At 45.6% G+C, this 26,434-nt stretch overlaps 2 protein-coding genes across 2 annotated transcripts in view; one reads left to right on the forward strand and one right to left on the reverse strand.

Annotated features, from left to right (window-relative positions):
* Positions 1-14,706, forward strand: part of Rfc1 (replication factor C subunit 1) — an 80,078-nt gene extending 65,372 nt beyond the window's left edge. The window contains exons 17-26 of the mRNA XM_087909480.1: positions 958-1,049; positions 1,195-1,332; positions 2,180-2,275; positions 2,598-2,696; positions 3,827-3,981; positions 4,101-4,218; positions 7,562-7,707; positions 10,250-10,463; positions 11,736-11,927; positions 13,482-14,706. Of these exons, the coding sequence (XP_087765606.1) occupies positions 958-1,049; positions 1,195-1,332; positions 2,180-2,275; positions 2,598-2,696; positions 3,827-3,981; positions 4,101-4,218; positions 7,562-7,707; positions 10,250-10,463; positions 11,736-11,927; positions 13,482-13,565 (1,334 nt within the window). The 3' untranslated portion in view covers positions 13,566-14,706. The remainder of the gene's footprint in view (positions 1-957; positions 1,050-1,194; positions 1,333-2,179; positions 2,276-2,597; positions 2,697-3,826; positions 3,982-4,100; positions 4,219-7,561; positions 7,708-10,249; positions 10,464-11,735; positions 11,928-13,481) is intronic.
* Positions 14,707-14,980: 274 nt separating this feature from the next.
* Wdr19 (WD repeat domain 19) overlaps positions 14,981-26,434 on the reverse strand; it is a 66,953-nt gene continuing 55,499 nt past the window's right edge. Inside the window, exons 29-37 of the mRNA XM_048415037.3 lie at positions 25,903-25,980; positions 24,687-24,783; positions 23,416-23,540; positions 21,153-21,234; positions 20,095-20,245; positions 18,362-18,485; positions 17,726-17,802; positions 17,336-17,460; positions 14,981-15,707 (exon numbers count right to left, since the gene is read on the reverse strand). Of these exons, the coding sequence (XP_048270994.3) occupies positions 17,349-17,460; positions 17,726-17,802; positions 18,362-18,485; positions 20,095-20,245; positions 21,153-21,234; positions 23,416-23,540; positions 24,687-24,783; positions 25,903-25,980 (846 nt within the window). The 3' untranslated portion in view covers positions 14,981-15,707; positions 17,336-17,348. The remainder of the gene's footprint in view (positions 15,708-17,335; positions 17,461-17,725; positions 17,803-18,361; positions 18,486-20,094; positions 20,246-21,152; positions 21,235-23,415; positions 23,541-24,686; positions 24,784-25,902; positions 25,981-26,434) is intronic.

The raw sequence follows: 26,434 nt of genomic DNA on the forward strand, positions 1-26,434 counted from the left end.
GTGTGTGTGTGTGAGATGTGTGATGTGTGCATCACTACACCCAAGAATTTTTATGTATATTATAGGGTTTGAACTCAGGTTCTTGTGTTTGCACTGCAAACACTGCACTGACAGCTATCTCTCCATGTTACTTTTTCTATATGACTAGTGGAAGAATTAATTCAACTCTTAGGCAATCTGGCATTTTCCTTAAGTTTAAATCATACATAATTTCTGATTTCTGAATTCCAGTTTCTGGAATTTAGCTGTCATTATACTTTAATATGTGCACAATGGTATAAACACACACTATAGACACAGACACACATAGACACATACATACATATGGGGATATTTAAATATAAGTGTGAGATAGCAAAATCTTGGATGTATCTTAGATTTCATTAATAAACTAAATTATTATACATTTGTAAAGTAGAATATTAAATTACATTAAAAAGAAGTGTTCTTGAGGTTGGACATTCCCCCTTCTGGTATGCAGACATGTATGCATACAAAATACCCATATGCGTAAAATAAATAAATCTTTTTATTATTAGATTTTTGTTTTTTGAGACAGGGTTTCTTTGTGTAGCCCTGGCTGTCCTGGAACTCGCTCTGTAGATGAGACTGGCCTACTCAGAGAGATCCACCTGCTTCTGCCTCCCAAATGCTGGGATCAAAGGTGTGCGCCACGACTGCCTGGAAAATAAGTAAATCTTAGGAGAAAGGAAGTGTTATTGATGGATGGGAGGGGGAATGGGTCAGTGACCACAAATTATTAAGTGAAGAACCACAAGGTACACATTTTAAGGGAGCTGCTGGGAAGAGAAACTGGGACTGTGGAAGGATTGGGAGAATTTCTTCTCATGGTTTAACATTTGCAGTTTTTGAAACTTAAAATATGTTTAGAACTTTCTGCAGAATAGCAGTTTGAACAGTGTTGCTGTGTTTTTGTCCTGTCTCACCCTTGGCCAGGCGGAGCAGCTCCTTCGGTAAGCTCGAAGCATGCTCTCATCATGGATGAGGTCGATGGCATGGCAGGCAGTGAGGACAGGGGCGGAATTCAGGTGACAGCATTATATCTTTTTTTTTTCTGTTGATTTTTATAGATTAAGAAATATGGGTTATAGCATTTGAGGGCTTTTTAAAAATACTAAAATATATTAAATAGTATTAAAATAATGATTTTTATGTTCCCAATTTGCCTTTTAGGAACTCATAGGCCTGATAAAGCATACTAAAATCCCTATCATTTGTATGTGCAATGATAGAAATCATCCCAAAATTCGCTCTTTGGTTCATTATTGTTTTGATCTTCGTTTCCAAAGACCTCGGGTTGAACAGATTAAGGTATGATGATTGTAATTTAAAAAAATGAAAAAAAAAAACCCACCACATTTATTTGGTGTGTGTCTCTGTGTCCATGTGCACACACATGTGAGCCCATGCATGTACAGTAGGGTATACGTGTGGAGGTCAGAGGGTATCCTTTGGGTGGCCGTTCTCTCCTTGTACCACATAGGAATCAGTCTCAGGCTTCAGGTGTGATGGGAAGTGCCTTTACCCTCTGAGCGATCTTGCTAACTGCCTTAGGGTTCCTATTGCTGTGATGAACATGGTGACCAAAAACAACTTGGGGAGGAAAGGATTTTTTTTTTTTTTTTGCTTACATTTCACATCACTGTTTACCATAGAAAGAAGTCAAGACAGGAACTCACACAAAGCAGGAACCTTCCTCTATGCAGGAGCTGGTGCAGAGACCGTGGAGGAGTGATGCTCCTCATGACTTACTCAACCTTCTTTTTTACAGAACCCAGGCACCACCCACAGTGGACTGGGCCCTCCCCCATCGATCACTAATTAAGAAAATGCCTTACAGCTGGATCTTATGGAGGTGTTTTCTCAATCCCCTTTGCTTTTCTCAGATGATTATAGCTTGTGTTGGGTTTATAGAAAACTAGCCAGCGCGCTGGTTCAGAATTTCTTTTTTAAATGTCATTATCATCTTTACATAAAGGTTGATTTCAACTTTAGGCAATGTCAATATTGTAGCCAGTGAAGTTTATCCAAGATGCAATGATTGCTAAATGAAAGCTCAAGGGTCAGTTTTCCAAAGTATCTCACAAATATTTTAATAGAATTTTAGATGCTGTAAGTTAAAAAGGTCAGTGACGCTGTCCTTCCTTGTCAATTTCAGAGTGCGATGCTGTCTATTGCATTTAAAGAGGGTTTGAAGATCCCCCCTCCAGCCATGAATGAAATAATTTTGGGAGCTAATCAAGATGTCAGACAGGTGAGTTATATATTATGTGTCAGTTGTTACTCTTCTAATCTTATTATTTTGTGTGTATGGGTATTTTGTCTGCATGTAAGTGTGCACTACTTGTGTGCCTAGTATTGGCAGAGGCCAGAAGCGGGCATTAGAATCCTTGGCCCTGGAATTACAGATGGCTGTGAGCTACCATATGGGTACTGGGAGAGCAATCAATGCTCTTAACTGCTGTGCTATCTCTCCAGTTCTTGACAGTTGTTAATTTCTTTGCCCCCTCATTCTTCAAACTTGTACAGGGTAGGAGAATAGTAACCCTTTCTCATCTTATTTATGTTTCTTGTAGGTTTTACATAATATGAGTATGTGGTGTGCACAAAGTAAGGCACTAACGTATGACCAAGCCAAGACTGATTCTCAGAGGGCCAAGAAGGACATCAAACTGGTAAAATGTGTTTCCATTTCCTAGTTTGAAGTTGAAATGTTTCTTGTTCTGCTTGTACTAGCTTTGTAGACATAATGGACTCCTCCTGTGTTGAACCTGTGGAGCCCAAGGACTTGTCAGACCTGTAGGCAGTGGGACAGGCATGGTCCTCATCTGTTGCAGATTCTGAGGAAGGGGTGTTTTAAGTGAGGCCCATGCTTCATCTTGCGGAGTGGCTTTTTCAGCATATCTTCTGCATGCATTCATGGCCTGCAAGGTTTTTACTGCTGGGAATTACGTGTTTCAGATGGTTAGTTTTAACTCCACAGCTAGGGGTCTCTGTCGGTTGCCTCTGTGCTCCGTTTTACTAGTCAGAAATTATAATTAGAGCTATAAGTTTTTTTTTCTTCCCTCCTCCCTTCCAGGACAGGTTTTCTCTATGTAGCCTTGGCTGTCCTGGAATTTAACTTTGTAGACCAGGCTGGCCTTAAAACCACAGGGATCTGCCTTCCTCTGCCCCTTGATTGCTAGGATTAAAGGTGTGCACCACCACCGCCTGGCTCATAACCGCCAGTCTCTTCCATCTCCATAGCTTTGCCTTTTCCAGAGCATTATATAGTGAGAACCATACAGCATGTAGCCTTTGGAAATTGACTCCTTTCACTCCATAGAGTACATTTGTGTACATTTAAGGCTCTGTCCTGTCTTCTAGTGGACTGACCAACTGTTCTTTCCTTTTCCTGTCCTTTTTGTTTGTTTATTTGGTCTTTTGAAATTGTGTGGCCTATAGCTCAGTTGGGTTGGCTTCTAGACAGTGTGTAGCTGAGGCTGACCTTGAACTCCATCTCCCAAGTGCTGGGATTACAGTTATATCCCAACATTCCTAGCTGGTATTTTTTTTTTATTAAAATTGTTGAGAAGTAATAGTCAAAGGCCTGGACGTGTATTAGTTTATTTACCCGTTTGGTTACTGAAGGACATCTTAGTACTTCCAGATTTTGACAGTGATGATAAAGGTGCCTTAAACTGTTCATTTGGGACCCCCAGAGTGCTGTGCCATCTCCTCAGCAGGCAGTGAAGGTTCCTGTTGCTCGTCTCTTTACCAGTATTAGGTTTTGGTCATTCAGTCATTTTGTGCCCTTTCTTGGCAGGGTCCATTTGATGTTGCCCGGAAGGTGTTTGCAGCTGGAGAGGAGACTGCACACATGTCACTGATGGACAAATCGGATCTCTTTTTCCATGACTATTCCATAGCCCCCCTCTTTGTTCAGGAGAACTATCTCCATGTAAAGCCTGTGGCTGCAGGGTAAGCGCTGAGGGCACTGAGGGGTAGGATCAGGATCTTCCAGCACTACAGAGACCAAGTGCTTGTGCAGAATGGCTGGAGTGGATAGTGTTGTAACTCAGACTGGCGCTTCTCTGCAGGGGTGACATGAAAAAGCACTTGATGCTTTTAAGCCGGGCGGCAGACAGCATATGTGACGGTGACTTAGTGGACAGTCAGGTCCGGAGTAAGCAGAACTGGAGTCTTCTGCCCACACAGGTAAGCGTGGGGCCTACTTCAGCTGAAGAAAGATTCTTGTGGTTCCTATAATTAGTTTTTTTCTTTAAATAATTTTATTTATGTTTATCAGTGTTTTACCTGTATGTACGCATGTGCCTGTGGAGGTCAGAAGAGAGCATCAAATATTCTAGAAATGGAGTTCCTGATGGTTGTGAGCCACCATGTGGGTGATGGGAACTGAACCCAGGTTCTCTGGAAGAGCAGCCAGTGCTTGTAACTGCTGAACTATCTCTATAGTCTTTTGAGGCAAAATTATAGTCTGTTTAGAGAAAAAAAACTCTGGTCACTATTGTCTTTATTTGCTAAAAAGTGTTTTCATGTAAACGGAGGAATGGGAATAAGTGTTCTAGGTGTCAGTTCCAGCCACAGGTGTGCATCAGAAGTCTTATTTACTGCTTTACCTTAAGAATCTTTGTGCATTTGTGGCTCTCTGAGAGGGTCACTGCTCAGAGCCCTGCCTGGAAAAGTGCACCCAGGGCAGGAATGGTAAGGTTCTTCATTGCTGCAGAAATCCATTTTATTAGGTACTATGAAAACAGATTAATGTACACTTAATCTTTAAAAGTATTCTCACATGTGAGAATACATACTAGAAATGGAATCCAGAGCCTTGTACATGCAAGGTAGCACTCTACCATGGATCTATAGCCATAGCTCTGAATTTTGTGTCCATTCAGCAGTATTACTGGTCCGAGTAACAAAGCTTTCCAGAAAGTCTGCCCTCTTCTGTTTTTTTGTTTTGTTTTGTTTGAGTCTTGTGGAGCCCTAGTTAGTCTGGTATTCGTTCTGTAACCCAGGCTGGTCTCAGACTTGAGGCAGTCCTGTGCCAGTCTCTTCCAGGTGGCTGTCCCCACACCAGCCCTCCCTGCCCTCTTTTAATTCTACCCATACATTTGCTTGAAAAGAAAAAGACGATGCTTCATTCTTGAAGTATAGATGGTGTATACAGTGTTCTGTCTGCATGTACACCTGCACACCAGAAGAGGACACCAAATCTCATTACAGATGGTTGTGAGCCACCATGTGGTTGCTGGGAATTGAACTCAGGACCTCTGGAAGAGCAGCCAGTGCTCTCAACTACTCAACCATCGTTCCCCGCCCCCCAAGACCTCCTTTTTTTTATCTTTTTATTTTTACAAAATTTGTACAAAAATGTTTTCTTTCCTTAGTAGTTGTACATTTGAGATTTTATCTTAAATAATCTTAAGCACAGAAAAACACTATATAAAATATTTCCCAAAGCATTAGTTTTGATAGGAAACACTGCAGAAAAGTGGACATGGCAGCTACAGGAGAATGGTGAATTATGGTAAGTTGTCCTGGTAAAAGCCCTTCTACCTTTAAACCAGTTTGTAGAGATTATCTGATGAGAACTTGGGGAGAAAATATTAGTAGAATAAGGCAGGATACAACATTTGTGGAAAGTTTAATTAAAGTCTTCAACAGACTGAAAATGCTGCGCAGAGAAGACGTCTGAAGTCACCCTTCCCCTTGGCACCTCCCTCGGGTGGCAGCTCAGTCTGCTCTCACCTGGTCTCCCTGCCGTCAGCTGCCACATTCCTCTCTGATTCTGGGCTGTGATACTCTCCTCTGGGAAGGGAAAGGTAGATTGAGGCTGGTTGGCCAAGGCTGCAAGGATGACTCTGAGACAGTTTTAGACCAGGGTTGCTTGTCTCTTTCCCTCTTCTCCACCCACTTCATCTCTGTGCACTGCACTGCTATATGTGTGTGCACTCACATGTATGTGGAGGCCGGAGGTCAGCCTTGGGGATTATTCATCAGGTACCATCTGCCTTGCTTCTTGTTTTGCTTGGTTGGTTTTTTGAGCAGTCTTACTATGTAGCCTTGGTTGGCCTGGACCTCTCTTTATAGATAAGGCTGTCCCTGAACTGAGAGAGATCTGCCTGCCTCTGCCTTCTAAGTGCTGAAATTAAAGGTGTGTACCACTATGCCTAGTTTTCTGAGTGTGTGTACATGTGTGTGGCTGTCTGTCTGTGTAAATGTATGTCGTGTGTGGGTGAGTGCACGTGGAAGCCAGAAGAGGCACTGAATCCCCTGGAGGTGAGTCACACAACCAACCAGTTGTGCTGGGAACTGATCTTACGTCCTCCAGAAGAGAAATAGCACTTTTTTTCCCTTCTCTGTGTTGCCCTGGCTGTCTTGGAACTCACTCTGTAGTCCAGGCTGGCCTTGAACTTGCAGAGATCCTCCTTCTTCTGCCTCCTTAGTGCGGGGATTAAAGGTATGCGCCACCATGTCTGGCCAGTGAGCCCTCTTAACTACTGAGTCATCTCTCCAGCCTTCACCTATTTATTTAAGGTATACAAGTGTGAGTGAGTGCGTGTGTGTGCGTGTGTGTGTGTGTGTGTAGGAATGTGCACACTAGTGTAGGTACCCGTGGAGGCAGGTTCATTGGATCTTCTTGGAACTGGTATTGGAGACAGCCCCGTGCGGATGCTAAACTAGGGTCCTCTGGAAGAGCAGTATGTTCTTAATGGCTCCAAGATAATAGATGATGGCCTGGAATTGATTAGGTTACAGCCATTGAGTCCCAAGGATCTTCTTGTCTCTTACAGTGTTAGGATTACAATTTTCACGATTGCTGGGGATCTAACTTAGGTCCTCAAGCGCAGGTGGCAAGCACTTTACCTAAACTGGCTCCCTAGTCTCTACTCTGTTTTTTCTATGGGAGAAACTTCCCATACCTGTAATTAGGACAGGGAGAGGGTGCTGTAATTAGGCATTGGGCCATTTCTTCATCCATGAACTGCTAGTCTGTTTCTGATTGCTATCATGTCCTGCCCACAAACTAGGTAAGATTGAAAGAACAGTTCATTGCGCTCACAGTTTTGGGAGATGAGGAGCCTGTGTCTGGTGATGGCCTCCTTGCTTAAATAGTGCTGAGTGGTACAAGGTATGACATGGCAGGAGATGGATGTGTGTATGTTTATGTATGCTTGATCTCTTTCTCTTACGGAGTGAAGATTCTCTGCTCTAAATCACTCTGCAGTGACCCCCATCTTCACATGCTGCATTTGGGTTGTTTCCACCCTCTTTATACCTCACAGTGGGATGAAAGCTGCTAAAGAATACCTCAAAAACAAATGTTAATAAACTTCCACCTTAGTTAAAAAATAAACGTGGGTGATTTTCAAAAATAAATAAAGCCTAAGACTCCCTTCCAATATTGATGTGTGAACTGTGTCTCAATTATTCCCTCGCGTCCATGCCTGTCCAGAGAGGAAAAAATGGTTTATGTTGGGGCATCGGACCCAACTTTATACCAATTTAAATTCTGGACTGTATGTTTGATTTTCTCCAGGCCATTTATGCCAGTGTTCTTCCTGGAGAGTTGATGAGGGGCTACATGACTCAGTTTCCCAGCTTCCCAAGCTGGCTGGGGAAGCATTCATCTACGGGCAAACATGACCGGATTGTTCAGGACCTGGCCTTGCACATGAGTCTTAGGTAAGCGGGGTTAGTGCCATCCCTGTCACTCTGCTACCCTGTAGGGATGGTTTGCACTTGAAGGTGACTGGACTTCATTGCTCATCAGCTGAATGATCTGGCTAAGTTCCTGCCGCTTGGCCTGAGTTCTGTTCTCAAAAGACCAGCCAGATGGCAGATGTGTCATGATTTGAGAGCATTCTTAAAAATATTTATTTATTTATTCATTTGTTGTGTATACAATATTCTTTCTGCGTGTATGCCTGAAAGCCAGAAGAGGACACATGACCTCATTACAGATGGTTGTGAGCCACCATGTGGTTGCTGGGAATTGAACTCGGGACCTTTGGAAGAGCAGGCAATGCTCTTAACCACTGAGCCATCTCTCCAGCCCTTGAGAGCATTCTTAAAGTGTGTACATCTTTTAAAGACTGCTGTTGTTTGTTGGTGCTGGAAGTGTGTCTGTATTAGTGGAATAACTTTGCTCTTCAGAATAGGTAATCTTCAGTATTCATAAAGAAATGAGTTAGTCTTACTTAACCTGTTTTACTAGAAAGCTGGTCTAGTCGTCTGGGATAGGGAACACAGATTGGCACGACAGGAGCTGCCACTCGGGTCATGAAAGTGAACACACTTGGAAAGTTTAAAGAAGTTCAACAGTGCTTGAGTTTGTCACAGTTTGTTACAGTTGATAAGTTATTACCATGTGAGGGATCTGCTGATAACCATGAAGCCTGCTGAAGAATCCTATTTTCATTTCTGGGCCTACCCCGGTCACTGCGGAAAGCTGGGGCAGTTCCTGTCCTGTGATGTCCCAGTTCTCCCTAAATTCTCTCTTCCTAGCTCATGGCAGGAGCCCCCGTTCCACCCTTAGTTTCCTGTTGCTGCTCCGACACAGAGTGACTTAAAGCAACACAAACTTCCTTTCTTCCTGAGGGGTTTTCTGGGTGGGTGCAGTGCCATCCCAGGTCCTTATAAAATGGAGGCTGCTGTGTCAGAGTCAGGGAGACTTGAAAGTGCTGTTCTGTGGCATGGGAGATGGAGGAGCCGCCAGACTGTTTTGGGTTTACTAGGACCACCAATGTCACTTCCACACCCAGCCTGGGGTCCCCCAGCTTAAAGCACCTGGATACAGTATTGCCAGGTTTGAAGCTAGAAGCAATTGTAAACATGTGGAATGGCAGCATTTGCTCAGTTTTTTACTTTTAAGGGAATGCCAGTATTTGGGAAAGAAAAAGTCAGTTTTTAATTTTTTTGGTTTTTTTGAGAGAAGGTCTCTGTATAGCTCTGGCTGTGTTGTAACTCACTCTGTACTGGCTTTGAACTCACAGAGATCTGCCCGCTTCTGCTTCTGGAGTACTTGTGTTACCACACCAGCCCAGAAAAGTTAATTCTTGGTAACACTCTAGTTCTCAGCAGCCCAAAGCCTGTTTCCCTGCTTGCCCTGGATCCATAGACCATTTTCCAGCTTTGTAGGCAGTCTCTGCAGCTTCTTGGGTGAGGAAAACCCTGCCCGCGATGGGAAGGTTCCAAGCATAGACATGGGGAAGTACAAAGGAGGTCTTCATGTACAGTCTCTATTACAGTCAGACCAAAAAGTGGCACTAAGTGTAGGCACTCTCGCTGTTTCCTGATGCCTTTGGTATTGGGCTGGGAACGATGAATCGATATGGCTATGGTAAGGCTAAGCACAGAGACACAATTGTTGGGGTGTTGAGTAAGATGGAAGTAGAACCCATATTTGCTTTCCAGTCAGAGCAAAGGAGAAAACTGCCTTTGAGCACAGTGGGGGAGTGCTAGATGTCCCAATACCCCCTGTTAAATGGCGGGAGTTCCACTGAACATTATTATGCTGACTTGGATCAGCAGTTTAGAGTGGATGCATAGAAATACATAATCAATTTATAAATTCTGGTTGATTGGTTAAGTTACAATGCTTACTGAAATTAAAAATATTGTGTGTGTGTGTCTCTGTGTGTGTGTGGTGTGGAGAGAGACAGACAGAAAGAGAGAGAGGAATATTTTCACCATGTAACCTTGTCTGGTCTGGAGCTTTCTATGTAGACCAGCCTAGCTTTGAACTACCAGAGAGATCTCCCCGTCTTTTCTTCCAGAGCACTGGGATCAAAGACATGCACCACCATACCTGGCTAAAACCTTTTTGTATTTCAGCCCATTGACTCATGTGGATGTCTTATTTTACTGACTCATTTTGAACGCAGTATTCTGTAGTAGTTAAAGAGTGGTTACTGGTTGGTTGGTTATGTGTGTACATCTGCATGCGAGAGTGCCTGTAGTTCTCTCTCCACTTATAGGTCCTGGGGTCCAACTCAGGCTTGTATGGCATCTGACCGCCCTAAGAGCTGTTTTTTCTAAGGACAAAATACTGTTCATTAAAAGGACCTATGAAATAATTTACATGCTGTAAAATAATTACATGTTGAAAAGACAAAAGAATCTGGCTGACTGGTAGTGATGATCTAATGTGGGGGGGGTGTAATGGGGAGCCATTGACATGATTTAAAAAATAAAGATGTGTATCCTTCTGTCCTGTGTGTTTCAGAACTTACTCCAGCAAAAGAACGGTGAACATGGATTACCTGTCACACATCAGAGATGCACTTGTGCGACCCTTGACCTCACAAGGGGTAGAAGGAGTTCAGCATGTTGTCACACTCATGGACACGTATTATTTAGTGAGAGAAGACTTTGAGAATATCATGGAAGTTAGCAGCTGGGGTGGCAAGCCCAGTCCCTTTTCCAGACTGGATCCTAAGGTAAGATGTACTGCCCACTGTCTATGGCTGTCCTAGCAGTGCTTGAGGGGACTATAGTTGCTTTACACATTTGTTCCTCCCTGAACGTTTGCTGCCTTTCTGGCCCATGCTTTCCAGAGACAGTGTTTTAGGATAGTGGTCAGAGGATTTGATGAATTGCAGAATTTGACGCTACAGTTCGTGTTTTTATCTTTTACAGTTCTTGTTTTACTCAAGGGGAATAATAAGAGAACAGGTGTAAGGTGCAAGAATGATATGTTCTTGATGGGCGGGGTGAGCTTGAGAGGTGGTGATGTAGAGTGTATTTACAGTCTGAGGATTTTTATCAAGTTTTTCTCTAACTTTTCTCTTCCCTTCCCTTTCTTTTGTTTCTTCTTTTCCCTCCCCTTCCCCCTCCCCTCTCCTCTTCTCTCCTTCCCTTCTCTTCCCTTCCCCTTTTTCTTCCTCTTCTTCTTCCCCTTCCCCAGACTGGTTTTCTTTTCCCAGAACTAGAGATTGAACCTAGAACGTTCTGTATACCACACATGTACTCTTACTGCTGAGGTCTCTCTCTCCAGCTCCTTTTGAACTTTTTGAGACGTGGTCATTAAGTTGCCCAGACTGACCTTCACTATGTTTTATATAGTCTAGGCAGCTCTTGAACCTGTATTCTCTTTCCTTTGCCTCCTCAAGTTGCTGGGATTACAAGCATGTGCTACTGCCATGTGTACCAGTTTCCACAGTTTATAGTCAAGACCAACTTGAATCTTATAGTGAGCTCTTTTTGACTTACTTATCGATCACAGATTAACCACGATTCTTCTTTTGTTGATTTTTCGAGGCATGGTTTCTCTGTATAGCCCTTGTCTAGGAACTTGCTCTGAAGACCAAGCAGAGGTCTTCCTGCCTCTTGTCTCCAGAGTGCTGGAATTAAAGATGTGTGCTACTACACACATCTTAACCACTTACTCTTAATTTTTTTTTTTTTGAGCTGTGGGTTCGAAATTCTCAGATAAATAAATAATATAAAAATAAATGCTGTGTGCTGGGCACATAGCTGCTCAGTGATGGTGGAGTTGCCGAGTATGCACAAGGCTTATACTTGACCTCTAGCACACACACACAGAATTCCCTAGAGAAGAATGAATGTACTTGGGTTCTATTATGTATGTAACTATTTTGTAAATAGTTTAAAGGGATTTCCTGGACTTCTCAAAGCTTCAGCTTAACTGATGTTAACGCATTGTCCAGCACTCAGGACACTCAGGGTAACCACTTTCCTTTGTTGTTTAGGTGAAAGCAGCCTTCACAAGAGCTTATAATAAGGAAGTCCACCTGACTCCGTACTCGCTTCAGGCAGTAAAGACATCAAGACTCAGCACAGGCCCGGCACTGGATTCTGAGTACCATGAAGAGTCACAGGAAGATGACAGTCAGTCTGATGAGAAGGAGCAGGATGCCATAGAGACTGATGCCATGATCAAGGTATTGTGTCCCACTATGGCAGGAACATCTCAAAGGTGACCTTTGCTCCTGTGTGATATGGGAATAATAAGGCCTGTTCCGCATGTAGCAGGGTAAGCTGAAAATGCAAGTATGTCTTGCTCATTGATGATGGGATAGGTTTCATTTACACACATACACACACACACACTATATATATATATATATATATATATATATATATACACACACACATATTTATCATTATTTTCCAAATGTCTCTATGTATCTATGTATCTATGTATGTATGTATGTATGTATGTATGTATGTATGTATGTATGTATCTATCTATCTATCTATCTATCTATCTATCTATCTATCTATCTATCTTTTCCGAGACAGGGTTTCTCTGTGTAGCCCTGGCTCTCCTGGAACTCGCTCCGTAGACCAGGCTGGCCCTGAGTTGAGATCTGCCTGCCTTGCCTCTGCCACCCACAGCTTCCCAAGTGTGTGTGCTGTCATGCCTGGCAGTTTCATTTTTATAAAGTGAACTTCTTATAGTAGTGGAGGAGCCAAACGGCAAGAAAGTAGGCAATCGTAGTGATGGTCATGTATGTGTACTACAAGAACACCTGTATCCATGTGTATGTTTTTTCCAAGTGTCTTCTGTTTCTGTTTTCCTTAGTTTTTGAGACAGGGTCTTTCACTGAACCTGGAGCTTGCTGCTCTGGCTAGATGGCTAGCCAGTGAGTCCTAGGAGCTACGTGTGTGTTTCTTCTCCCTAGCACTGAGCTTAGAGAAGTGTGCTACCTGCCATACCTTGCTTTTATGTGTGTATTGATCTGAGCTTTGGTCTTCAAGCTTGTGCAGCAAGTATTTCCCACCGAGTAATCATCTCACCTGCCCCAGACAGGTGCTATTAATACCTACTTGGATTTTGGTATATGCTTTCATACCACAGTGCATTTTTATAGCATGAATAGAAAAATGTTTTAAACTATTGTTCACTTCGATTATTCGTGTTGCCTACAGCCATTGAATTGCCTGTAAAGTCTCTCAGAGCAGAACTTGACAATTTCTTTTACTAGTAAAGATCTGAATGAGGCATGGAGTCAGTCTACTGTTGGCAGCTGCCAAGGCACCGGGCTGCAGCCTTCTTTCCTTCCGCCTGTGCGCGGCTCTTTCTTTCTGTGTTGCACGTCTAGGAATAGAGGCCCTTTGAAATTGAATTGGTTTCCCCTCTTCTCTTCTCTCCCTGCTTCAAAAATGAGTGTGCTTAGATCTTTTGTGAGAGATTAAAAGGGAAGCTGGTCATGTAGACATTGCCATATCTGTAAGCCATCTCTTGAGTATTCTGGCTTTCCTATGAACACTGTGTTCTGAATCCAGGAAACTGCCTTACACGGGGCACACCTTAGTTCTAGGTCTGAGTAGATCTAGATGTTTTCTCTGTAAGTAGCTTGCTTGTTGCTTCTCAGGGGCAGCAGTAGATACCTGTGACCTTGCTTTTCTAATTAAGTTGTAGATAAAGACTATGCTGTCATTTTATGTACTCATCAACATATTAACTCTTTTGTGTGTCTCTCCTCCAACAGAAAAAGACAGGATCTTCAAAGTCTTCAAAACCAGACAAAGATAAGGAGTCCAAAAAAGGAAAAGGAAAAAGTTGGAAGAAATGAAACCATGTTCAGTACCAATAGCTGTGTTTCACTTACCCTCTCAACTAGCCCATTGGAAAGCCGTGCCCCTTACCCCAGAGTAGCCAGTGCAGCACAGTGGGGTGGCCTGGTGGTCCCATCATAGAGGACGGTACAGCTAGGCGGGCTAGCTAGCAACTCTCACACCCCTCTTATAGAGGGGGACAGGATGCTTCAGCCTGCACCGTCCCTGCCAACCCAGTTAGAGTGCTGGGATTCAAAACTAGGAGCACACAGGCTTCGGAGTCAGATTTTAGTTAAGTCTGGATGCAGTGGAACTGAGGCATCTTTTGTAGCCTAACAGTTTGTCCTCATGGCTGTTAAAGGACCAGGGCTGATTTTTTTTTTTTTAAGAACTCAGTAGTTCTTATTTTATGGAGAAATTCTGTAAATAAACCTTAATACAAAGTAGCCACCACCTGGAGCTGAGTATTCTTGGTTCATTGTCAAGCTGCAAAGTAGGCATCAGGAATCGAATGTCTATGGACTGCATGGATCATTCTTAAGATTGTCATCTTGTACAGCAAAAATATTATGTTAGTATATTACTTTCCTTATTAATTTGATTAGATTAAAATATTTGGCATAACCCTGTGAATCACAGTTCTCCAGGTGGAGAGCTCAAATCACAGCATCCCTCTGCACTAACCACATTGCTGCTGTAGGTAGTCGCTGAGAGGCCTCTCGGGTATGCGGACACTGGACTGCCACACATTCCTGTCCTCCTGCAGTCTCAACCTTCAGGGTGAAACCAGTAGTCTAGGATGGGTCAGCTTTACATGTTCATTCTGATGGGAGATGCTGTCCTGTGAGGAGCTCATATCCCTACTGTAATTTCAGGTTATATCTAGAACTGTGCTTGTTGAAGGACCCTAGGGCCATGGACGTAACCTGGCCTTTGGGTGTTTAGCTTTTTAATTCAGTAAGTGCTCAGAGGTCTATGCTGCCTCTGTGAGGTGTATGCCAGAAAGAATTTGAGGACCATGCTCTGCCTTTGAGGACTCATGGCTTTGTTGGGAGAGGAGACAAGTCCTGGAGACATCGCAGGTATATTAACCAGGGTGAAAGGTATGCTTCACGGAGATCGGTTCAGTATGGAAATAAACACTGCGCTTAAGCCTGAGCCTCTGTGTCCTGCCCTCTCTTCTCTGTTGAATCTTGGCTGCTGCGGTGATGGTTTCCTCACCCAGAGGGGATACTCGTGCGCATTCTTCCATTTCTTTTCCTTTGGACATGCAAACCATGCCTCCCTCAGTTGGATATACATTCCAGGAAAGGCCCAGCATTCTGCTTGTTTTTCAGAACAAAAAATGGTGTTTGCTTATTTAATATAGTTATAATTTAAATTATGAATGTTGTGAATAAGCTGTAAAAATAATTTTTTTTTTAGAGTTAGAGACTGTAAATATGTTGTTTAATACAGATGAGAGCAATAGGACAGCAATGGTGGTCTTTCGGATTCCTCTTTGACGCCCTCCTAAGCATGGTGTAAAGGGTGCAGATTAAAAGAAGGTAGGCGTGAATACCTTAGCATTCATGAGGACCTAATTGTCTGTGCTGGGATTGAATCCCCTTGTAGCTCTTGAAGTGGCCTGTGGTGCCCCAAGCTGCCCAGGTTCTCTGCTTACTCTGTAGAGTATCAAGTCCCGGCCATTGAGTCTGTGTCTCAGACAAGTCCCTGTAGTTCCTTTGAGAGATTTCGGCAGAACTGCAATAGAGTTAGAAGGACTTGTTCAGGATGGGTATCCCCTGAAGTTTAGGATGAGTGTCCTCACAAGGGAAAGCTGAGCCTGTCAATCCCAGAATACACAGATGCCAGGTGACCTCTGGTGTGGGGAGGTAGCAAGAAGCTTGGGACTGGTGACTTTCTCATTAAGTTGTACTGCTTAGTGAGGTCACAGCCTCTGGAGAGCCCCAAGAGGACAGATAAAGCTGGAGGTGTGAAGGTGGGATGCTCGGATGCCACAGAAGCTGCTGGTAATGCTCAGTTGCTGGCTGTTGTACGCGAATCCCCTGATTCGTGCGACTCCCATGTCTGTTGGCTGTTGAGACTGGTGACACTGGCTATGCACACGTCACGCTGAAGGTGTGGTTAGGCACAGACTTCCTACAAGTGAGTGTGCTCTGTGAACATAACAGGGGAAACCAGGGGACTTAATTGTGCAGTAGGAATCCATAGCGTGCATCAGAATGGACAGACACTAGGTTTATGCATTTTGTACAGATGAATTGTCTTTGGTGTTTTGGTTCAAGGGACAGACCCTATAAAGGCTCCAGGCCACCTCCTCCATCACCTTCTCTGTATCCAAATGCAGGAAAATATTACAAATATCTAGTCAACAGTTTTATTTTAAAGGAGATACTTAAATAAATAAAAAGGTTATTAGAAAACTGGGTATTTACAATATACTACCAACGGCACAGCACACACTGTGTGGGACAAGAGGACACAGTTCAGCTGCAGGCCGTGTCACTGAGTCCAGGGAGGACACAGCCTCCTGAGGGAGCTGTCTGAGAAAGGGACAAATAGGCCTTTAGGGAGGTCTCAGTACTGTCCTGCCGTCAGGAAGCTGGACTTCCTGGAGCATGAGTCCTGCAGACGTCCAGTCCTGTGCACCTACAGTACTGGGCTTCCCGACCACAGCTGCACGGCACACTGCGGAGACCCAGCTGTCAACATGCCAAGGATGCTTGGCAGGCTATAGAGAGCATTTTTTTTTCTTTTCTGAAATTAGACAAAGGTTCCTTCTCCATAGCAGTGCTTAGTTCTGGCTCACTGAAGCCATAGCTTGAGGAGCTCTGACAGCCACAGTTCAGGCTCCTGTATCTACCACACACCTTGATGCAAAGGCAGTATCGGGAGAGAGCCTGAAGCTTTATTAACAAGGCTCCACTTTTAGAAGTGGTAGAGACATACAGATGCAGGTGTAAATTTGAGACAAAATGTAATAAACAGTTAACTGCCCAAGGGTATAATAAGCAGCCAGCAGCAGCAGCAGCTGGAGGGTGTCACCCTTTGACAGAATCTGCTGGATTAGACTCAGGGCCCTGTATCTGCACCTGAGGGTAAGTCCTTGAACCAGGGGATGGCTAGAAACCACGATGTGATGAGGTGAGTTTATCCCTGAGTAAAAGTTGATTTTATTTTATCAATATAACCCACTAAGTAGAATAAAGGGAGAAAGCTTTATCATCACACAATTCATTGACAAAATTCAACATTCAGAAAACTAAGAAACTAATTAGATTAGAGATCTTTCTTTAAAAAAAAAATCCTAATAAAGTGAGGGATGGTGCTGGAAGCCTTTAATCCCAGGATTTTAATCCCATGTGAACAAAAATTCTTGTCACCAGAATGAGGTAGAAGGACTGTCTGCAGCTTCGTGTGGCCAAAGTGAGACTTAGGAAAAAAAAAACAACTAGAATTTCAAAATCTCTGAAAGTCAAACTTTGTACAGCAAATAGTCAACTGAAGAGCTCCCATTTAACGGAAGCTGGCTCTGGCTGTAAGTGTCTATTAAAAAGAACCCATACAGTTTGATAACAGTCTAGTTAGAATTCATGATGCTTGGCTAAATAACTTTAGCCACTTGGGAAACCATATTACCATCACTAGAACATTTAAATAAATAAGTCTGTTTAAGACAGTTGAGAATTACACATCACACAGAAGGAGCCGTTGCCAGCCTGAAGGATTAAGCGGTGGATCCTGGGCTTTGCGGCCCAGGAGGAGAGTGCGCAGTGGGCCTTACCTGGGCCTGCGGCTCACTGTTCCGTCTCTGTCCGTAGGTACTGCGTGCAGTCTGAAATCTTTTTCAGTTGGCTAGAGTTTAATCTTTCTGAACACATGGGACATGTGCTTTCACTGTTTAGTAAGCTGGGGGAGATAAATGCAGAGTTATTTGTCTCCGGGTTAAGCTCATGGGAAAATGAGCCACTTCTGCCTACACCTCTTAATGCCTCTGTCCACTGAGGCAGGATGAGGACCTGTGTTAGGGAAGATCCCCTGGGGAAGAATGTGCTCAGAGGTCACAAGGTTCGTCCAAGAAGATAAATTTGGGTCTTTAGGAACACAGAGGAGCCCCCAGAGGGAAGGCCTATTTCTGGACTCGTTTGTGTGACGGGAAAGGATGCACACTTACATCTTGAACTCAGAGTACAGCGCAGGGAAGCCGCAGTGTGGGCACATCGTCCAGTCGTCTTTCAGCATGTGTCGGCCCTGGAAATGTTAAGAGTGAAATCCATCCTCTGAAACAAGGCTCTGACTTAGGACACTATTGCTACTTCATCTGTCTAGAAGGGTGCGGCCGAAGGGCTACAGCTGGGCTCCACTTAGACTCATGCTTACAGAGGGACTAAACCGGCTTTTTATTCCAGTGTGTGAATTTATCTTCCTTCAAATTATAGCTTACGGTAGTCAAAGGATGAACAAATTTGACATTTTAGTTTTCTGGTAAGTAAGTCTTTGGGGGTGTGCTCTCTCACCAATGCAGCTGACCTCAGGACAAAGCACAGGCAAGCCTACAAGGAGCAGACTGCACTGTGTCCTGAAGCCACTAGGTGGCAGAAAAAGCATGTGAGAGCACACCTCAGCCTGCTGAGTGTGCTGCTGCCTAATTCCTGGGTTCCTGTGCGCTCTGAACCTCACCTCGGCTGCCTGGAATTTCATGCTAAATGTTTTCTGGAAAATGAGTCAGAAAATAGTGTCAAAGGTGAAGAAATACTGGCATATTAAATATTCAACTGGAAAGGGACATTATTATTACAAAGGCACTTACTGTTGCAATGCAGTAGGGAATGTTGTTTTTGCAGCCAGGACAAAGCAGCTCACATTCTGGGAGAAGAAACTGACAGAACGGACATGGGGTGGTGACCTCTTCTGTCTCGGATGTGTCCGGTCTCCTGGAGAAAGCATCACATGTCATTTACTGATGGGTGGGGCCGCCTCTGGGCTGGTGGTCCTGGGTCCTATAAGGAAGCAGGCTGAGCAAGCCATAGGGAGCAAGCCAATAAGCAACATGCCTCCTTGGCCTCTGGCTGCTGCCTCCAGGTTCCTGCCCGGTTTGAGTTCCTGACTTTCACTGATCATTTACGGAAGTAGAAGCCCAGTAAGCCCTCTCTCCCTTGCTTTTTGGTCTTGGTGTTTGATCATAGCAATAGTAACCCTCACTAGGACAGCACTCAAGTCCTGCTTGCTTCTGCTTGCCATTACCAGTGAGTCCTTTCACCTGGCTGGGTCAAGGGTCCCGAGTTATGATGTCACTACTCTGATTAAGTAGTGCAGAGTTATAACTGAGTTTTCCTTTCGTACGTTTCCAGTGATGTGTTCTTCTTCTGTCTAGGAGATAGTGTCCCCACAAAGGGCTGTGCACTGAAGGTGTGCTCCCCACTGCCAGCAGTGTCCAGAGAGGCCCTTTGGGAAGTGTTGATACTGTAGGTTCTGCCTTTATGAATGAACTGATCATGGCAGACTCAAAACCTGGATGCCTGGGGATTTGGAGCTGCAGAAAGAGGAAGTCAGTTGTGGGGCCAGGGTAGGAGCATGTCTGTCCCTCTCTGTTACTGTTCCCCACCTCCCCCCAGCCATGCAGGGTCTTCTGGGAAAGCAGGCCTCCCTGCTGCTCTCTGAAGCCAGGCCTGCCTTCATCTGCTGTGCTTGAATCTGGAGGCTCTGCTGGCAGTGCTCTGTGCTAATGTGGAGTTTCCATGCTGAGAACATCCATGGTTTTGTTCATCTCTCTATGGCAGACAATGCTGTCTAAGAGCCATTTTCCTCTTGCCAAAACAGCATTGCTCACACTTGACAGAATGCTTCATAGGGAGGCTCTCTGTGGCTATATTGGAAATTAAAGTGAAGCAGTCCTGGATACAAAGGCAAGGACCCATGTGCGCTTTAATTCTCTCTCTTCGTCCTGCCTTGAATGGAGATGTGATGTCTGGATGTGGCGGCTATCTTGCAACCACGGGAGAAGAGGAGCCCTGTATACTCTGGACGGCCCATGGGGAAAATGGAAGCATTTGTTTTGGTGGCGTCGGCACACAGTGGCTCCATCCCTGGTCGATGATGCCTTGTGTATGGTTCCCATAAATTCTGACTTCAGACATCAGTGAGGTTCCTGTCGCTTTTATTTCCTATTATTAGCTACCTGTCCAGTGACAAAATGCCTAGCAGGAGTCAGCTGAGGGGAGGCAGCAGTTACTTCGGCTCCTAGTTCTCAGGGCCTATCATGGAGGAGCGGGAGGCGGCTGGAGCGCAGAGAGAGTGATGCTCAGCTCACCCACTCTTCCTTTTTATCCGGCTTGGGGCTCCAGCCTGCACTGGGGCAGGGATGCACCCTGTACACATACCCAAAGGTGTGTCTCCTAGGTGATTAAATTCAGTCAGGTTGACAGTAAATGTCAGCTATGGCCCCTGCCCCTGCCCCTACCCCTACCCACTTTATCTACTGAGCCTATGTAAATTAGAAGTCCCATCTGTGGTTGGACAGCAGAAATGGGTGCATCTGCCCACCTGACCATCGCCTCGATCTTCTTTTTGTACTTGGCATCGATTTTGTTGCGGTATTCGGGCCTCATCAGCATAGCCGCAAAGCTAAAGGCAGAGTTCTTCAGGCCCGCCCGGTGGCACTCAATCACAGTCGATGTCAGGATAGGCACGATGTCTGCAGGACACGCAGGGAGCAGAAGGGAGACAGGCGAGAGCACTGTTAGTCTGGGCCACACGAGCCACATCTCCAAAACAAACCCAAGGAGGACGGGGTGGTGAGTTACGGCACAGGCCAACTCTGGCCCTCTGGCTTTTGTATGGCCCAGGAACTGGTTGAAGGAAATAACAGTAATATTTTGTGTGACGTGTTAAAGCTATATGAGGTTCAGATTTCTGTGTCCAGAAGTTAAAGCTCCATTGGAGCTCAGCCCCAGTCACACCACGGGGTGACTGACTCGTTGTGACAGACCAAGTGGCTTAAAATGTCTAACATCTGGCTCTCTACGGCAAGTTTGCTGACACCTGTCACACTGTGTGAAAAAGTCTGTTCATTTAAGAATGTTCTAAAAACAGTTCTGGGAGAAAGGGACCTTTCCCAGAAGCCAGGCTTGAGATGATAAGTGTTAGACAATGTGATCTTGGGCACACATTACTTCCCTTTGACCTGCCAGGCAGGGGGGTCCCGTGTGACAAACTGACAGTGAAAACCCTGGCACACACGCTTCAGGCCTGGCAACGCTATGACTCGGGTTCCGCGTCATGCGCAGAGGGGACTCAGAAGTGTCTGTCTGCACTTGGTTTCCACTGGGCTTTTTCCCGGTCATCTTGCTCTCCCGCCAGCCTTTTCCCTTTGGTATAATAACCTTAGTGACTGCACTACTGTGGGCTGAGCCTTGCACAGTTTCTGGGCGAAGTATTAAATTCTGGGGTGGTCGTGGGGACCCCAGCCTGCCACTTTCTGGATTGCTATGGAGATAAATGACCTGACAACACAGCGAGCTCTGAACATGCCTGATTGGGGGAGTGCACACCTCAGCGCTGAGCCCCAAGTGTGCACAGAGCTCCGCTGAGATAGGACTTACGGGCCGGGAACTTGCTGATGTTGTTGGCCACTCGAATGAGCATGCGTGCCCCCTTCATATGATCTCTGCTCTTAACATGAATCTGAAATAAATGACATTAATTCTTGCAGCCTTATATTAGCTCCAATCCATGCTTTCTTTCCCCAAACAATTCATTGCCTGTGGTCCAGACATGACTCAGCTGAGATTCCCAAGCCTTGGCTGGGACTTTGCTGTCCTACTTTCTCTTCCACAGCTGCTTCCTGTACCCTGGCTATGTCCTATGTTCTTCAACAACTGACATCTGGCACCACAGCAATGCTCAGTATTGTATTCTACCTTGGGACACCCAAAGTAAATCCCTGGTCCGCCTTTTACCAGCCTCTGTGGGCTGACAAGTTGTCTAAGGTGTAGTGAGAACTGAGCACTGAGTCAAGGTCTAGGAGGAAGAGAGGGGGCTGTGATCCAAGTGAGTTCAGCCTGCGGTGGGAAGGGACTGAAGTCAGGCAAATCTGGATGGGGTCTGGGAAGCAAGGGGGTGCTGAAGGCAGGGCGAAGCTGCAGTAGGCAGAGGCCCAGCCCCAAAGCTATAAGGATACTGTGACAATTAAGCATCCATCAGTTTCTTCAGCCTTGACATGATTCAACCTTTTTTGGTCTTTTTTGTTTGTTCTGTTTTGTTGTTCAACATAGGATTTCTCTGTGTAGTCTTGACTATCCTGGAACTGACTCTAGACCAGGCTGGCCTCAAACTCAGAGATCTGCTCATCTCTGCCTCCTGAGTGCTGGGACTAAAGGTGTACGCCACCACTGCCTGCCTTGTTTTGTTTTGAGACAGGGTCTCTATGTAGCTTTGGCTGTCCTGGAACTCACTATGTAGACCAGACTGTCCTGGGATTCAAAGAGTTCCACCTGCCTCGGCCTCCCAAGTGCTAGGATTCAAAGTGCGAGCCACTGTGGCCCTCCCAAGGGTTAAAGCAGTTTTGATAACCACAGTCACAAGTTTTAGGAAGTGCTTGCTGCTTTGTGAGAAACTGGCACAAAGGGGAAGGCACGAGGGTGCTCCTCCATGGAGGGGTGCAAGGCTGGCTCAGCGTGGAGAGATGGCCAGGGGAGCTGAGGGCCGGGGGAACAGAGGGCTGGGGGAGCTGAGGGCCAGCTCTGCTTGCTCAGCTTCTCCCAGAACCTGCTCTTGCGTCAGCTTCATCTTCCATTACCTTTTTTGAACTTTTCTTAACTTTGTGAGGGGCCGTCAAGGTTGAATGAGCTTGCTGTACTGGACAGATAACTGACTCGGCACCGACACAGAGAGAAGAACTCGGACAGCACTGACATTTTGGGTAAAATTGTTAATTGAAGCCTGTTTGCATCTTTACAAAGACCTATGTGTATAATATACATATGGAGGGGCTGGAGAGAGGGCTCAGTGACTTGATTTCGTTCCCAGTACCAGTGGGGTGGATCATAACTCTCCTGCTCCAGTGGGATCCGATGCCAGTGGTTTCTGTGGGCATGACACTTGTGCACATACTCACACACATATTAAAAATAATAAAAATAAATCTTAAAACAGAAGCCAGGCATGGAGGTGCATGCTGTAATCCTGGCACCAGTGACAGGAGGCAGAGGCAGGAAGATTGCCACAATTCAAAACCAGCCTGTTTTACATGGTAAGTTCCAGGCCAGCCAGGAATAATAGCATGACTTTGTATTAAAACAAATAATAACAAAACAAGCAAACAAACCTCAATATACAGGGATGGGATGCAGCTCAGAGGTACAGTGTTTGCTTATTATGTGTGAGGCCCTGGGCTCAATCCCAATCTACACATACATAAAAAATATAAAAATGAAAGCAACCAAACAGAAAGGCTCCACTACAACTAGAAATAAATAAGTCAGCCTATGTAGGGAGATCCTGTGTCAAAAACAATAGAAACCGAAACCCGGAGAAACACACATGGCAAAGTCTGCACCCATCTCTTTCCTCCCACCTGGGTGGGCTTTAGTGCTCTGAACCCTGCCTCTGTCGTCTGCGTGGTCTGTCCAGGAGGACGTCACTGCTCTCTCCCCGGCTCCTCCTTTTAGGAGTCTACTGAACTACTTACTTCTTGTCCTTGGTGTACAACGGCGCCACACTGGGACTGGCTATGCTGCTTTGCTACTTGAGAATATAGAGATGCAGGAAATGGTTCTAAAGCTCGGAGAAGCACGGGAAGGAAGCCCCACTGGCTGAGCAGGCCCCCTGGCCGGTTAGATCCCACACCACTCCGCCCAGCCTCACCTTCACGAGTATGTAACTGTGCAGGATCATGAGGTTGGTGGCCATCTCGGAGGGGATTTTGATCTTCTGGGACTTCAGTTCTGCATACATACTGAAGAGAACATCATGCGCATTCCGGTAGTTCCCTTGGAAAAGAGCGAAGGGTGAGACCCTCACCTCACAAGTCAGCCTGTTAGTCATGCTACTAACAGCATTCAACCATATGGCAGTGCAAGAGCTTTTTATGTCTTTGTTGATGGCAATACCAGCAGTGAGTCATTCTAGGGGAAACGGCGGTGCCATAGAGGTCACCCCCACAGTGCACCGAGTTCAAATCCTTGGTACTAACAGCCAGTAAGTCATTCTAGGGAAAACGGTGGTGCCTTAGAGGTCACCCCCTCAGTGCACTGAGTTTGAATCCTTCAAGTTCAGCCTCCTCAGGCCCATGGTTAGAGTCCCCACACTATTCTGTGGCTCCTAACCAGTCTTCCTTTCAGGGTTTCTAAAACCTCAAGTTTCACCCCAAGCCCAATGCCCCGAGGTTACGACACCCACAGCTCAGTGGCATGATATCTAGTATGTGTGAGGTGCCATCCCCAGTACCACCAAACAAGACCCCCCCCCGCCAACCAAAGGCAGTGAGATCAAACGAAAATTCCTTAGCAGAGGCTCAAAGCCCCGTTGGAGCTAGCCTGCCACCTTCCCAGCCCTTCTTGGTCTTGCCCAGTGCACTGGACTCATCTCTTGCTCTCTCTGCTCCTTCACCCTAATCTCCTTCCATCCTCCATCTCCCCAGTGCAGACCCTTCCTGTACCTTAGGGGGCCCGGGTCCTTTCTGATCATATCTCTCTAGTCTAGCACTTGTCATCCTGAACAGCAACTCTGAATTCAATTTCTTTCTCCTCCTTCTAATCTAATCCCTGATCCTCAAGCGCAGAACTGTGGTCCAGTTCTCAGTGACCCCTGAGCTCCCAGGATGTGGTTACAAAGAGAAGAAACTATCCAGCAAGAGAAGGTCTCAGCACAGTTACCCACATCCCTTGGGACAGGGCATGATTTTTCCTCCTCTGAATCTAAGAAAAAACAATGTTTGGTCCTTTGGGGCACAGCAAGCCTAGGCTAGAAGTTAGCTACTCTTTCCTGGATTTTAACCCATTACCTGTTTGGGTAGAAAAGAAAAAGATGAGGGACCTGGTGCTGGAGAAGTAGCTTGGCGGTAAAGCTGTCCCTGCACGGGCAGGGCCCTGTCCAGGTCCCAGGACCACAGAAGCCAGTCGGTGTTAGGTACGCACCTGCAGACTGCTCTTCTCGGGCGATGATGATGGCCGTCCGCGCGGCTTCACGGTATTGCTTCAGCGCCATGTACAAGCGGAACAGGTACTTGGCATCCTGGGGGAGAAAGACACAAGAAATTGTGTCTTTCAGTCACGGCCACATCCAGCTCCCAGTCAGCAGTGACGATTTTAAAAGCCAGTTTGCTCAGCTGAACGTGCGCAGGAACTAAGTGGTTAGGAAACAGCTAAACCTTCAAACCCGTTGTTGTAGGCTCATGTTGTGGACGGTAAGGTGAAAGGAAAGGGACAGAGTGAGGCCTGGGACAGCGTCACCGTCACCGGATGCAGTCTACCCAGCTCCACACAGCCGCTCCTGCGCTGGGGGAGGGGCATGGAGCAGCGTCACCTGGATACATTCTACCCAGCTCCACACAGCCTCTCCTGGGCCAGAAGGACATCTTAACACCGATGCAAGTCTTCTCTGTAATCACCCTTAGCCATTCCCACCCAAGTCCAAACGGGGGCTGGCTCACTCTGTACCTGGGGCTGGTTTCCAGATTATTAAAATTAGTGGACATAATGGGAGGGGTGTGAGATGGCAAACAAGGGACTGTATCTTTTGGCAAGGCACCAGAGTCCCTCTGGGTCTCAGTGGCTTTATCTGTATAAGGATGATGTCTCCCCACACTAGTAGCTAGAGTCTGTCACAGCAGATGGCTTTGCACACGGAGGCAAAGGGGCACCAAGGGCTCCGGGCACTTCCTAAGGCATCACATCTGTCCTCACCAGGACAGCGCAGACAGATTTCTATAGTAACCTGCAGGGGCCATGGATTCTGACGTCTGCTCTCAGCCACTGACCTTATAGTGATTTATACTTAACATTTAGATTATTTCCAAAATTAAAAATATGAGTAAAACACCCCAATTTTTAGGGCCCATTGTTAGGTCAACAGTTTCAATGATTGCTTTCTCAGTGCCTAGAATAAACGAAATTGTGACGGTTTAGAAAAAAACTGTGTGTGGGGTGATGGTTACATCAAGGGGTGTGGCTATTGCACAGGTTCCTGGCCAGTTCTAAAGGGCGCATTCCTGGCGTCCTCTAGTGTGTGGGGATGGCTGCTTCCAGGGTGACATTTCTATAGGTCTGCAAAGTCATGACAGGTAAAAAAAGAAGACCAGACAATGAGGCGAGGCTGGGGCATGAACACCCCTCAGTGACGAGCCTCCTGTACCTTCGGCATCCCGTCGCTCTCCCCCATCAGATGGTCTATCAGTTGATTGGTGAGAAGTTCGTCTTTGGCCTGGCCCACCTGGTTCACAAGAGAGACACCTCATTAAATTCTGCATCTTAAACTTAGCAGGGATAGGAAATGAGGGCTGGGAAGAAGAGGAAACCACTTTCTGCTAAGGAAATGGAATAAAAACCACCTAAATGACCTGAAATACAATTTAGCCTGGAGTCTTTAGCAGTGGTTTGGAGTCCTCCTCAGTAAAATCCCATTCCTAGAAGCTCTAGTTTTTCTTAGCTGCTTGTATCAAAGTATGAGCTTTTCTTCTGTATACAGAGAATGTACTTCTTGGAGGTTTATAAAAACATTAAGAAGCTGAAGAGATGGTTCAGCAGTTAAGAGCATTTGCTGTTCTTCCAGAGGACCATAGTTGAATTCCCAGCACCCACACCAAGTAGCGCATAACTGTCTTATAATTCTAGCTTCAGGGGATCCAATATCTTCTGACTTCCATTGGCTCCTCCTCCATATACAC

Source organism: Myodes glareolus, chromosome 8 (genome assembly GCF_982192425.1).
Source record: "Myodes glareolus chromosome 8, mMyoGla1.1, whole genome shotgun sequence".
NCBI classification, from domain to species: Eukaryota; Metazoa; Chordata; class Mammalia; order Rodentia; family Cricetidae; genus Myodes; species Myodes glareolus.